Source organism: Lethenteron reissneri, chromosome 11 (genome assembly GCF_015708825.2).
Source record: "Lethenteron reissneri isolate LAM-NWPU_2019-01 chromosome 11, ASM1570882v1, whole genome shotgun sequence".
NCBI classification, from domain to species: Eukaryota; Metazoa; Chordata; class Hyperoartia; order Petromyzontiformes; family Petromyzontidae; genus Lethenteron; species Lethenteron reissneri.
The window spans coordinates 5,936,073-5,951,568 of NC_083789.1; the positions used below are offsets into that span (position 1 = coordinate 5,936,073).

Here is a 15,496-nt window from a genome sequence, read left to right on the forward strand (position 1 = left end):
CCAGAACACTGAACACTGAACCCCGGCCCCTCCTTACCCCGCTGCATGAGGTCCCCTAAACCAGGGTACCCGCCCGTGTGAGCTGCAGTCGACCAAACCCATCCATCCCCCCATATAACGGCGGCAACTCTCCCGTGTCTCTCTCTCTCTCTGTGTCTCTCTCTGTGTGTGTCTCTCTCTCTCTCTCTGTGTCTCTCTGTGTGTGTGTGTGTCTGTGTGTCTCTCTCTGTGTGTGTCTCTCTCCCCCCATTCCCGTCGCGTCTCTCGTCTCCGTTGCTGTCCGGTGCATCGGTGCAAAGCCTCGTCATCGCCATCGTTACCATCACAACTATCACCACCACCATCATCCCAATCACCATCGCAACCATCATAATCACCATCATTACCATCACACGACCATCATAATCACCATCCACAACCATCATCACCGCCACGACCATACTCGCCATCACCACGAACACAACCATCATCACCATCGCAACCATCATCACCATCACCACGAACACAACCATCATCACCATCATCACCATCGCAACCATCATCACCATCGCAACGGCTCCTCCATCACCGTGTATTGCGCATACAGTGGTGCATGCGACATCGCGCAATGGTCTGGCACTGTACGGAGAAGACATGGATCCTCCGTGCAGCATCACCATCGCAACCATCATCATCAGCCTGTGCTGTTGTTGCAGGCGCTGTTAGCGAACACCTATTAAGGGCTGCACGGTGCACGAAACGATGGTGTCTTTGTCACTTTCCCTCCCTGCGCTAATCTTTTGTTTTACTCGACTACACGCCGTAGTAGGTAATTATTTAAGGCTGAGTCGATCTAAAGGAGGCCCAGGAGCGTTTCAGATATCCAACCGATGTTATTCCTGATCGGGAATCCAACTCCGTTTCATAGCGCATTGTGATGACCACGGAAGCCATAGTTTCGCCCTTGGACAATGCATGCACCACACACACGCGCGACCACACACACACAACGGTACACACGCATATACACACAGGGCACACACGCAGGCACACACACAATCGCATACGTATACACAATTACACTGCACACACGGGTACAATTACAGTAGATATACACATGTATAGACATTGTTGCCCACGTATAATGCATTATAGACGCACGGACACATTTACGCATACATACATTTTATACACAACGATACGCATCCACAGACACAGACACACAATCATATATGATCACACGCCTATACACAATCTCACGCAAGCACACATAATTACATACAACCGTGCACGTACACACTAAAACACAACCATACATGGATAAATACACATTCACATCTACTAACATGCATAGCTATACACAATCATACTCGTACATGTAATCAGCCACACCATCATAAAATGACACACCATCTCACACGTATACACAATTAAATACGTAGACACGTACACAATGTCACACGTACACACATGCAATGACACATCTCTCACACACACAGACAAAGACAAAGACGCCCCTTATAGCCTCAACAGACTGTTGGGGCAAGTGCTGTTTGCGAGCACCTCTGAAGGCCAGGACAGCACACGAGATGATGGGTGGCCAGCACCACGCCCGACCGCATTTGTCTCTTTAGTGGCGATGCTGACAAACACCGCACCAGGTACAAATTTGAGGCTGAGTCGACCCACGGGAGGCCCAGGACCGGTTAAGATAATCGTCACGGGAATCGAACTCGTGTCGCCGGGTTCGCAGAGCAGCGCGCTTACCGTTACACCACTGCCCCCCACACGAATACAGACATACACACACAATGACATACACACACAATGACATACACGCACACACACGCAATCACATCACCACACGCACGGGTACACGGACTCACCTTGCGCTATGCACGCGAGGCCGAGCTCAGGTTGATTGCGCTCGCCGCAAAACGCTTCACCCTCCACGGCACACAGAATCACTGCCACCTCTCCGTGTCTCCCTCCTCCTCCTCCTCTCTGTTCCTGGCTCCTCCCGTCTCCCCCCAGTCTTGTCTCCCTCTACCTCTCCATGAAGGCGCTTCACTCTCCCCGTTCGTCCTTGCTGCTGCTGCTGATCACGGCGATACAGATGCTGTTGCTGCTGTTGCTGCTACAGACGATGATGACAGGGATGGTGATGGTACTGTCGCTTCCGATGACGGTGGTGGTGAATGTCTGCCGCTAACAGTAACGGTGCTGCTATTGATTACAGTGATGGTTAAAATGCTGCTGCTGCTAATGGTGGTGATGCAGTGGCGGTGGCCGCTGCTGTTACTGATGATGCTGTTACTGATGATGCTATTGCTGCTGCTACTGCTGCTGTGGTTGCTGCTCACGCCGCGGGCTCCCTCCGCCCTCTCTGTCGAGCTATTCCTTCCAAGTGCACCCACAATGCACCGGCGTTTAATGCGGATGATTCGGGGCTCCTCCTGGCGTCGATCGGGATGAAAAAGTTCGCGTGGAGAGGGAGCTGTTCATTAATATTCGGACGATAGCCGTGCGCACGCCGACACACATGAGTTGCACACGCACGCGCGCGCGCATAGCTCCATAGACACAGAGAGCTATCTGATCTTAAGTACACATTGCTATTGCACACGTAGGCTTCCGCGACCAATATCGTCCATGAGAGACTTCTTGGGTTAGATCGCGTAAATATATAAATGTGTCGTTAAAACCCGCCACCACCCGACACAGCCAACTAGTAAGGGTTGTCACGTAAACAGAACGTGGCCAATTCGTCACTAGTACAGCACACCGGTGTGTTGGAGAGCCAAGCCACAATATTTACAATCTGAGTACGACGTTTCGCCAGTAATTACAACCAGCTTCATCAGGCGACATCCAGATTTGTGGAGAGGTCCATCTGTTTCGTTCCTTATATAACTATACAAGACAAAAAAACACACATAGCTATACAAGACAAATATCTTCCGTATAACCTTTAACAGACTGTTTGAGCAAGTGTTGTTTAGCGAGCATCTATGAAGGCCGGCACGGCACACAAGGCGGTGGGTGGCCAGCACCACGCCTGGCCGCCTTTTGTCTCCCAAATGCTGATGTTTACACGCCGTTCCAGGTATTCATTTGAGGCTGAGTCGATCTAGGGGCGGGCCCAGCACTGGTTCAGATAATCGTCAACTATGTTGGCCGTGAGCGGGAATCGAACTCGGGTCGCTCGGGTCGAATCGAAACGCATTAAACGCTACACACGAACGCTCCCCGCAGTAGCCATAGACAACCTATCGACACTCGCAAATACACCATGCGACAGACACACATTTACATATGGAGCTTATCCTTAACCTATAGGCGTACACAGACACATGAAGTCGATGAAACACACAGACAGCTATGCACGGAAGCATACAAATACCGAGCCACACAGCCATACACCTAGGCATATAACACTATGCTGTTTATACATATACAGCCACACAAAATTGTGTCAATTCGCGCAGCCATACAATCATACTCGCCCACAAATACACATGTGCACACACTCACTTATTCTGGCACACAGAACCACACAATGAGCAGTATTCTGTTGGATAGCGCTCCCCTCTACCACTCAAATTAAACTCAAAGCACACGTTTCATTATGCATACGTGTTGGACACGGCATTTTTCTTAATTTTAATCAGACAGCGTTGTGTATACTGTATATGCATATACAAATAATATGTATGGGAACAGGGAAGCTCGTATACAGCAGTGGATAGTAAATGGATGCTACATTTGGTAATTTAACTAAGCGTTCCGTAGCATCCGTTAGATTGTGGCTCATTTGCTAAAGCATCAGGACTCACAGTAGTGAGTAACTGAGTTCACATCCCAACCAGTGTTTGTTCTGTCACATCATCATCATCTTTGCGAGGTCATTAAAACGGGATGCCATCTGGTAAGGGTGCACCGATTGGTAAGGAGGTCAGCAGTGGCAGTCATTTGTCAAGACTATCCCCGGCACATGAACGTGGACTTTATAGCACCGATTCAGCAACGCTCAATACTTACATGAGCTGGCAGTCACTGCGACTATTGACTAATACACGTGACATTGTATGACTGCATCGACTAATATTGTAAATGATAAAAAAAAACGAGCGTACGTAGCGTTCAGGGACATTTGGTTAATTCATTGGCCTGAGTCCTGGATTGACTCTGATTTGGCCACGGGTGGTTTGCGGCGAGCCAGCCCTCTCGTAGTTTGGATAAAAGTTTTTTTTTGTAATGGTGTGCGGCGCTGAGGTGGCTAGATTGTCTCCGAGAGAAGAGCGCTGAGCTGTGACCGCTGGGAATCTGGATTCGAATGCGGGATTCCCAATTGTTGGGAGATGATTAGTCTTGGCCCCGTCACCAAATGACTGCAACAAAAAAAACCCCTATAGGAATAAATGTGGTGCTGCTCTTAAATATCGTACGTTACTCTCATGCGACAGGACGGGTAGGAAAAGTGCTGCCCTCTCCTGTGTGGACCAGCTCACTTGAATTGATCTCAGAGATAGCTCTGTGATATTATCTTCAGTGGGACATTGTCGGACTTGTTTAAGCAGTAATTGGACTTCTGCAAACGATTGCTTACATTGTAGGTATGCAATGATTCCTCCCAGCAATCCCACTGTCTCTCTTCGAGGTCACGATTTAATTCCTTGAATCGGTTATTTTTCTTTGTCGATTTTTGTATTGATTCTTATGCTATCGCGTTTGAATATTTTAACATGCTCTGCTCCATTCGTGTAAATGTAGCGACATCACATACTGTGCGCACACCGTAAACAATCGATTATCTACACCACGCCTTTCGATGAAGCTATCGCCAGCGTCGGGATAATATGTGCATTGTTAAATTGCTATTCAAAACCAGATGTACGAAGTCGACAATACGTCTCCTTCATATATCTGTCTCTCCACATCAACAACAAAAACGTTTCGCAAATCATCGCTTCCTTCCCACCCCGCCACGGCTTTCGACTGGGGATGAATAATTTTCAGAGGCGTTGATTTCCAGGGGCAGGGTGAATTAAGCAGCCGAGGTGTACTTGTTATACGGGCTGTGGCTAGGGCTGAACAATTAATCGATTTCAAATTGAAATCTCAATTTGAAACAATGCGATTAGCAAATCGCAAAGGCTGCGATTTTGTGCGATTTGAAAAGTCCTGTTACTTTTTATTGAATTGGTTTATTATTTACTATTATAACTTTATTTATTTTACTTAACAATTGTTCTATGTTTGATTGTTTTCTTTCAATTAAACATTTTAATACATACATATTGGAAGTAATTCATATCTTTTAAGTTCTCATCCTTGCATTAGAATATATAGAGCAGTTCATATTTTAATGGTATCATGTGGTAATGCTCCATGACGTTTAAATCTATTACACAGTGAATATTGAACTGAAGCTTGACTTCAAAAAATCTAATCGCAAATCAAATCGCAATATCTGTCAGAAAATCGCAATTAGATATTTCCCCCAAATCGTTCAGCCCCAAATCGTTCAGCCCCAGCTGTGGCGACCGTGCCGCTGTCCGTGGTGCTGAATGCAGGTCGGTGACGTCACACCACCAAGCCCCCCACCCCGCAAATGATTGCCACGAGGGGGCGCTAAGTGGGAAGCAAGAACCAGGAACAAAAAATCCCTTAGAACGAAGAATTTAATCCCAATCGATTATTTCGCTCCACGATCCGTCCGTGCATCGAATAGTGGGGGAACTTACTCGATTACCTTAGATGCAGGCAACGTCTACTTTTTTGTTTGTTTGCGAATGGGTTCAACGAACGGGGGCCACGACGAATCGGTACAAAGGAGACGACGGAGAGTCTTTGTTTTTTTTCGGTAAAGTCACGTAGGTACTTGATACAGTAACTTTGCTGTGACGGTGCCACCTGAAGACGGAAGCTTGTGTTGCCTCCGAAACGTCGTGATTGAATTTATTTTTATTTTATTTTTTACCTACGTGACTTTACCGAAAAAACCAAAGACTATGGACCCTTGCAGTCACGAAAACTTCAAATCGAGACGCCGGATGTCAGGCGGTACGGATGAACGGACACCGTGGATGACACAAGCGAGACGGCTCTACTCGTGCGTATGACAATACGTTCGGGCAACAAATATAAAAGTCGAGGTCAAGCTCGCCACGAGAGGGTTCGGTTTGCTATATGCGATTTAAGATATTGTCCAAGCGAGACAGAACAGACCTCCGACGACAGACCGTACATGATTATTCCGCTTGTTTACCCAGGAAAGCATCACTGGGTCTCAAGACCTCTTTTACTGGTAGGAACCCACTGGTTCCACCAGCCCACAGGGGATTATTGTGTCGGTCCGTCCGTCGTGCATGGAGGGGCTGGGTGGGGAGAGAGGGGCTGGGTGGGGAGGGTGGGGAGGGGCTGGGTGGGGAGGGTGGGGAGGGGCTGGGTGGGGAGGGTGGGGAGGGGCTGGGTGGGGAGGGTGGGGAGGGCCTGGGTGGGGAGGGGCTGGGTCGGGAGGGGCTGGTCACCCCGTGATGCCCTTATAAAACTCAACGTTTAACCTACTCACGCCGGCTTGTGCCCGCCCTCACAGTCGGCCATATTTGCGGAATACACCACACCGCCGTTGACCCTGGCCATTGACCGAGCAACCCAACGTTCCTACCAGCTCCCTCCGCAGGAATGTGTTAGTTCAGGAGAAGTCTGTCAAGTCTCGCAGTCGTAGAAGGTGATGATTGCGATGCACTGCATATTTCAAGTGAATAATTTGCGGTGCACATTTTTTCCTTTCTTCCAAATTTGGACCAAGGCGCAGGCACACAATGGCCGACTATTGGGAATGACGTGACTGGATCTTTAACGTTCACTCTAAAACAGACTTCGCCTATTTTTTTCCTGGTTAATATACACCCGCGGATAAAAATAAAGTGAGCGGCCGCTGGATTCTAACCTTGAACCTCTGCAAGGCACCGCGCGACTCAACGCGCTACGCGCTGGGCCATGGTCATCGCCTGAGTATAAACGAGGTAGCACAAACGAGGCGATGTAAGCAAAGACAATAAACGCGTGGGTCGAGTCGTGTCAATGGACTCGTATCATCCCTACCCAGTAAAACATGTTCATGTGATAACCGTCCACTTACACTGTCCATAGAGACCAGTCCACATTACATTCACAGACGCTCCCGCTGTGTGTGGTGGGGAAGCTGCGAGCACACATTAAGGCCGCTGACACGAGGCGAGAGAGCTGTGTAGCCAGTAGCGCGCCTGGCCGCCTTTGTCTTTCTCCCCAGTGCGGATGTTTACACACAGCACCAGGTACTTGCTCGTTGAAGGCAGCATCCACCTAAGCCGGAGGGAGGCGCACAGCACGTTCTCAGACCGTGCCACTGGCGCTAGCCGCGGGCGAGATTTGAACCTACGCAAGCAAGAGGTGATTACAGGGGTCGAGGGGAAACGCAAGGGATATAGGAACGTGTGAGCGAGGTGCATTAACTATCTACTTGCAGATATACAAAAAAAACTGTTCTCAAGAGTAGGCCACCGTCAATTAACCCCTTTCATGTTAAGCAGATGAGAGTCATACAAGAAAAGTCTCTTACAATTGAAGCATATTTTACGAAACTATAACGTTTTTGTTTAGATTTCACCAGGTAAGGCCCACTGAGCTCTTTCTCAGAAGCGACCTGGCCGCATATGATAGCTCAACGAAGTTTCTGATTATATCACGTGGACAATAATGGCATCCAAATACTCGAGATGTATATGGATTCTAAATGTAGAGGGGAAACCCGGAGGACCATGGGGGAGAGAGACATGCAAACCCCAAATATACAGGCGTCAGAGTCGGAATTGAACCCACGACCTCCTGTATTCCAGGCGAGATAGTTAACATCTCGCCACCGTGGCGCCCTAGGTTTATTTGCCATGGCGTCATGGCTCATGTACCTCCCACCCCCCAGATCTGAAAGTTACAAAGCCCCCTATTACAATTTCTTTCATGCGCGTCGCCCTTTTGCAAAGACGTACAGATCACGGGTCTCATTGTGCGGTCACCTTGACAAGTCAAGGGCGGCGAATTGATTAATAGGCGGCCCAAAAATAAGACCAGTGAGATACGGAATATTTAATGTGGACAGATACCGTCCCGCACGACGAGTCAAGGGCGTCATCCAAGAGGAACGCACCCGGGACAGGCAGCTCTCAATGAACGTAGCTTCGTAGCGTAGCACGCGAGGAACGGACCCCCCCCCCCCCCCCCCAGAACATCACGGGGCTCCGAGCGAGACAAATTATCGTGCCGGTTTTTTTTTTAATCATCATCTGCCAACGACTCAAATGCACCTGATTTCATTTGATCTCGGAAGCTAAGCGGGGTTGAACTCGAATGGCACTGGATGGGAGACCACCTGACAATAGCAGGTGCCGGTAGGGACTTGGGCCACGAGGTGGTCAGAAGATGGCGCTACAGCAATGGATTCCTGAATCGATCTTTGCGGAGCGTTCCATATTACCCCTCCGTCGTGTGTGTGGTGGGGTTTCTCCGGATACTCCGGTTTAAATGAGCGCCTCAATGAATTGGACTGGTCAAACCTCCCCTCCCCCAATGCAGCACACTCCCGAAAGAGTCTTGGGGTCTCACTGAGGCTTTCTTGGATACATTTGTTTTTTTTTCAGTTCTGCCACTATGCGAACGCGAGAAAGTCTAAGGCAGTGTCATTACGCCGAGTAACATTGCTACAAAGACAACGATCACCCATTTAGCCTTAAACAGACTTGAGGCAAGTGCTGTTAGCGAGCACCTATTAAGGCCGACACGGTACACGAAGTGGTGGGTAGCCAGCACCACGCCCGGCCGCCTTTGTCTCCCCAGTGCTGATGTTTACACACCGCAATGGTACATACACACCCATCTCAATACACTGCAGTGCAGTCGGTTAGATATTCGTGTTATTTCAGATGATATTTTATCGTAAATATATTTCTCTTGTATTAAGCTTTAACTACTGTACTGCATTACCCACATTCAAAAGTATTGCTTTTTTATCACATAATCACTGATTCCAAACATATAACCCCCCCCCAAAAACCCTCTATTATATAGAGAAAAAGATGTGTTGTTAATTTCACATTACACGTGTTAATAATAACGATGGTGAATCTAGCGGGCGGTGGCGATTATGGTCGTGGTGTGGATAGTGCGGGTGGTGGCGATGACAAGGATTATGGTGGGGCTGATGATCACGATCCAACATTATTGCGAGTCTAATGATACCGGTAAAGATGATTGATGATACTCGTGGACAGTCGGGAGAACAAAAAAAGTCTCGGCCTTTCTGGCAATAAATCAGGAGGTATTAAGATGTTCGAACACCAAATAGATACCTATATGCAAGGCGTCGAGTCTGCATTAGCCACACATACTCGTGGCAAAACATGCGAGCATGCTCTGAGAACACATGCATTGCCTTTGAAACCGATTGGTCTACACCTGAGACAGCCTTCGTTGTCTCGCCAGCTGTCGACGAGAGAACGCCAAAAGGCGGCCAGCACAAAGGCAATGCACGTGTCAACGCATTAATAGCTCGCGTTGAGCCGCTGCGTGTATAGGACCCACTTCTCTCTACCCCCCTACTGCCGAGTCCTATACAACCTCGTGCCACGGCAGATCTCTTCAGCAGTGTCTTCTTGCTGTGGTTGTCCCACCTGATGACGATTGCTTGTGTTGCGATCGAAACGTCGTGATCTGTTATTTTTCTACCTACGTGACTTTACCGAAAGAAGCAAAGAGTACGGGACCATTTTTTTCCAGTATCAAAATGAATGATGAACAAAAATAATATGCGTTAGTCGGGAGAAATCTGAACACACACTTGCGAATACAGACGACCTAATGGCCAAGGTAAGTGGGATGAGGGCTCCCGGTGTCAAAGCAACATCATACCCATGTGTAATGTAAGCAGAGTTGGAGGTCATTGTCAACCAACAACAACAACCGCTGTTCACCACTACTACGTGGCGGTGACGTCACTGTGGAGCTTGTGCCATGCTAGGTGCACTTTAATTGTCTACAGCCACCACCACCACCACGTTGTTAAAAACAATTCGGAGTTGAGGCACGCGAAGCCAGAGTGCATGTGATGACGTTCTCGAGGCAGCAGGTGGCGATGCGACACCGCAGTCAAAGCTTCAACGTGAGTGGACTTCCAACCCGGTCTATTTATGCAAGCATAGGAATAACTCGTGTCAGAAGCAACGATATTGTTTCGAATGGTATGTTTGTATGTGTGAAATGGCTTTACGTGTGACCCATCTAGCCACTAGATGCCGCTACATACATTTTATTCTTTTTAATTGAATTTAATTGTAATCACTTTGCGAGCCTATATCCCGTATCTCCAATTTGAATCGGCGTTCGCTTACGTTACGTGGCGACGTATCAGGCGTGTGCAGCGTGCAACGGTTAAATTGTGTATTTGGAACGGAGATAAATTGGTAAATAAAACCATGCTTCAGTCCATAGTCTTAACCAAGTCAATAATTGTAGCAGTCGTGACGGTAGCGATGACATGCGCGTGTGTGATGAGACGTAATTCCCCGCCACTACGACAGGCCGAAACCGCACCTCCGATTTGCAACGGTTGGCTACGTACGGCGCGAAAGAAGTTCAACGTGCACACGTACAGACCGTCTGGATGACCGTGGCCCAATCGGCAGGAGCACGCACGCCCTTCATCAAGACCACGAGGCCTCTGCCACCACTTGAACAAACACATTCCTGCGGAGGGAGCTGGTAGGAACGTTGGGTTGCTCGGTCAATGGCCAGGGTCAACAGCGGCGTGGTGTATTCCGCAAATATGCCCGACTGTGAGGGCGGGCACAAGCCGGCGTGAGTAGGTTAAACGTTGAGTTTCATAAAGGCACCGCGGGGTGACCAGCCCCACCCTCCCCTCCCAGCCCCTCCCTCCCCACCCAGCCCCTTCCTGCACGACGGACGGACACAATAATCCACTGTGGGCTGGTGTAACCTGGCGGTTCCTACCAGTATCATTATTGCAATTGTACTCCTCCCTCTCACCGATGTCACTCACGTGCCCTCACCTCGAATCGATGTATATATGCATTCTCACAATGTTAGTTCTGTTTCTTGTCATATGTGTCGGGGTTTATCTGCTTAGTTTGCAGAGTTGTCTCTCGGTTCGCCTGGAATATAACCGCATATTTGCAAAAAAAAATGTAAACGAATCCGTTCTTAATTATCGCATGCACGTGTAGTGTATTGATGCATGTACGAGTTGACACGTATCCATCAATAAGTGGTAAACCGTTTCCTCCACGCATCTATTGGGTGTCAGATAAGCCCTTGAACCCCTTTCACATCCATGCATTTCTTTCGGACGTCATCTTTCAGCTAGCCGACTCTTCAAAAAATATTATTCTGTAAGCTTGGTCAGTTCGAAGCTTGGTGAATAGTCATTATGCGTGGCATCATGGTCCCCCCAGAGTCCTTTTAATATTTTCTCTCCACTAGATGGTAGCAGCCCTCAAATAAAAGCTCCATTCGTTCACGTGAAATATCATCACCGGCCAGAAGAGGGCATTCGCCAGGCCCCAAGCAGACACGGGACCTGCTATTCGGGTTATTTTTTAATGAATTGAATAATTGTAATTGTAGGAATATAATCTAGATTTGAAGCTTTCGTGACTGCAGGAATCCATACTCTTTGGTTCTTTCGGTAACGTACGTGACTTTACCGAAAGAACCAAAGCGTGTAGGAATGTTACTCACTAGAAAATGCAATTGCACCTTTGCAAACGAACAGGCCCCACCTACAAATAGTCCAACTGCTTCGCTCACACTGTGCACAGGTTTGTAACATTGGTGGCTATGCACGTGGCTGCCTCTGTGGAGGTAGCAGCGAGGATTGATGGATCACCGCACAGATGTTGTGGAGCTCCCTTCCCGTTGGCGTCCAGGAGGTGCTGTACCCTGGCTCGCCAAGAGAAGGCGGTACAGCAAATTGACTAATCGCAATCTGTTTCCACCTGTACGGGGATCGAGTGTTGCCCCCTCTCGCGTGTCCGTTTCCTCCAAAGTGCTCCGGTTTCTTCCCAGTTGTTTCATCACTCATGAAATTGGCTGAAACTATATTGAAAGAAAACCCCAATGATGATTCGGCACTCAGGAAGAAAATGTGTCCTTACCCCTGAATGAATCCAACGATGTTTACTGCACCAGTAGGTGCTGGGCTATCACCACATGTCCTCCCACAAGGTTGCGTGCAATTCCTGGCTGGGAAGCCTGGGCTGGAAGTCACTTCGTGCCCGACTTTGGAGTCACGGCAGGTCTCTACCACGCAAAGACAAAGACCCTAACAGACTTTTGGGGTTAGTGCCGTCAGTGAGCAGCACCTATGAAGGCCGGCACAGCACATGATGGGGATGAGTGGCCAACACCACGCCCGGCCGCCTTTGTCACCCCAGTGGCGATGTTTACACACCACGCCAAGTACTCGTTTGAGGCCGAGTCGACCTAGGGGAGGTCCAGGACCGGTTCAGATTATCGTCATTGGTGTTGACCACAATAGGGAATCTAACTAGGGTCACCGCGTTTGTATCGCAGTGCACTAACCGCTCCACTCCCATACAAGTGGCGGTTACGTCACCGCGGTGCTTGTGCCAGGCTAGGTGCACTTTGAAGCCGTTTGAAGTTTTTAAAGTTTCGCTGACAAGAAGTCACGGGACAGACCCAGGTGCCACGGGTTGACTGAGATGACTTGCAAATGCACCACCTGTGCTTCAGGCGCACACACAAACACACACACCACACACTCCCCCCTCACTCTAGATAGGGCGTGATAAGGCAGCTGAACAGTTTCCTACGGGGGAGGGGGGGGGCTGCTGCCCACGTGTTCCAGCTGGAGACTCCCCCTGAGCTCCAGAGCCTCGCTTCAGCAATGTCACTGGGACACGCGCTTACTCAACAAATCGGGTGCCGATGGGATGACTCTCACGGTGAGTGGGAAAACACAGCCCGAATTTAAACAATGGCAAACGAACAAAAAATGATACACGGTATAAGGACAATGAAAACTTGAGATGTTTTGAGAATTTAAAAAAAAATGATACACGCGCTCACATGAACATCCCACCAACCCCACCAAACTAAAATAAAAAAAATCTGAACGTGCGATTGGCACCGTATTGGTGCTTTTTAGAAAACGACAAATACCCAAACGTAAGCAGTAAATGAAAAGAAACCCTACCCCCCCCCCCCCCCATTATTCGTTATATACGCTTGCATGAATACACTGCGTAGCTATGTAGACGCGTGTGCACATTGTGTGCGCGTGCGTATATACTGCATTTAAACGACCTCTGTCAGGTTTTCAAAACGCATCGGACGCCCCCTCCCCACCCATTTTTTGTGTGTGGCACTGCAGCAGAGAGACCCCCCCTCCCCCGATGGGCTCGCGCCCAGGGTTTTTCGCCACCTTTTGATTCGAATTTCCACAATCGAGACCAGCGGCGGGCAACCCAAACCACGGCGGGCAACCCGGACCACAATCGGCGGGCAACCCAAACCACGGCGGGCAACCCGGACCACGGCGGGCAACCCAAACCACGGCGGGCAACCCAAACCACGGCGGGCAACCCAAACCACGGCGGGCAACCCGGACCACAATCGGCGGGCAACCCGGACCACGGCGGGCAACCCAAACCACGGCGGGCAACCCGGACCACAATCGGCGGGCAACCCAAACCACGGCGGGCAACCCGGACCACGGCGGGCAACCAAAACCACGGCGGGCAACCCGGACCACGGCGGGCAACCCGGACCACAATCGGCGGGCAACCCAAACCACGGCGGGCAACCCAAACCACGGCGGGCAACCAAAACCACGGCGGGCAACCCGGACCACGGCGGGCAACCCGGACCACAATCGGCGGGCAACCCAAACCACGGCGGGCAACCCAAACCACGGCGGGCAACCAAAACCACGGCGGGCAACCAAAACCACGGCGGGCAACCAAAACCACGGTGGGCAATCCGGACCACAATCGGCGGGCAACCCGGATCATGGTCGGCGGGCCTCACGAGCAGGCCCCCCCTCCTGCACCCCCGGTGGGCCGCAAAGCTTCGACGTCGTCGCGGTCGTGCACCGAGCGTGACCGCCGCCCCCCACCCCACCCCACGCCATCGACATCGAGACACCGACACCGGCGGGCCATCACGAGGGGCTCCGCGGGAGGGCACGAGGCCCCGCACGAGGCCCCGCACGGTTGCCCACCACTGATTGAGAACTGCTCGTTCGTGTTTTGTTTGTTGTCCTCCCCTCCTCCTCCTCGCAACCCTCCGATTAGCACGGCTGGCCACCCACGTACGTACAAGACACGCACGCCGGCGATTCGAGGCGGCGTGAATCGCCTACTAGGACTGTGCACATGCATGACGGTCGGCGTCCCGAAATACTTTTGGTGTGACCATACACTCGCTTGCACTTGTCACACACACATGTAAGAGAAGCATGTGTCAGAGCATACAAGCATAGACATGCTGCCCCCCCCCCCCCCCCCGCTTGTTTGGCCTCCATTTGGCCCGGTGAGGCACGAGTTGCTAGATTAGCGAGCACCTATTAAGGCCGGCGCTGCGCCGTGACGGTGTGTGGTTTTTGGCGAGGTGGGTGTCCCGCCATCGGCTGTTCACCCAACGCACGCACGCGCTCGCACTCTGCAGCTCGATACGGATAGCAACCGACTCACTCACAAACAGATACCCCCCCCCCCCCCTTATGGCCATACAGACTGTTAAGGCAAGTGCTGTTAGCGAGCACGGTGCGAAATAAGTTCAACATACACAGGCAATGCGAACAAGGGGGTGTTGTGGCCAGCATCGCTTCCAGCTGCCGCCTTTGCGTTTACACACCGTACCAGGGTAATCATTTATGTACGAGCCGACCTAGGGGAGGCCTAGGACCAATTCACATTTAAGTCACAGACGTGAACTTTGGCCGGGCATCGAACTTGGTTTGCTGGGTGTGCAGCGCAGCACGCTCACCACTCACTGTAGCTCTCCGACAGCTCTACCCCACGCATTCACTCGCACGAGCACACTCGGGTAGGCAACACGCCGACACTGTCACACATGCACGCGAACGAAGACACACACACACACGCGTGTAGGAGCGTGCACGAGCTGGAGCTCATGCGCCAGCTGACATCCGATCTCTGTTGCCGTCGCTGCTGCGTTCCTGCTGCTCGCTTCCCCCGCGCCTCCTCTCCCTCCTCAACCGAACATGGTGAGGTTCAGGAACTGCGGGGGGCAAAGAAACGAGACGACGGGCGTCATCAACGACCCAAGAAGAGCGACTTTCACACGTGGCCGATCCTCGTCCTGAGAGAACAAGGCTCAAGAATCGGCTTCCTGCGCGGCACCAGGTGAGCGGGCGAGCGACAACGCGAGAGACGTGGGTGAGCAGGTAAATGGGCGAAAGGACAAGTGAGAAAGCAAG

At 50.6% G+C, this 15,496-nt stretch overlaps 2 protein-coding genes across 3 annotated transcripts in view; both read right to left on the reverse strand.

Moving 5' to 3' along the window:
- LOC133341335 (tau-tubulin kinase 1-like) overlaps positions 1–2,368 on the reverse strand; it is a 41,750-nt gene extending 39,382 nt beyond the window's left edge. For both annotated transcript variants that reach the window (XM_061549874.1, XM_061549875.1), the window contains exon 1: positions 1,866–2,368. The gene's annotated coding sequence lies outside the window, so the exon portion shown is untranslated. The remainder of the gene's footprint in view (positions 1–1,865) is intronic.
- A 9,827-nt stretch (positions 2,369–12,195) lies between these two features.
- Positions 12,196–15,496, reverse strand: part of LOC133341336 (calpain-1 catalytic subunit-like) — a 43,970-nt gene continuing 40,669 nt past the window's right edge. Inside the window, exon 22 of the mRNA XM_061549876.1 lies at positions 12,196–15,297. Coding sequence (XP_061405860.1) covers positions 15,271–15,297 — 27 coding nt within the window. The 3' untranslated portion in view covers positions 12,196–15,270. The remainder of the gene's footprint in view (positions 15,298–15,496) is intronic.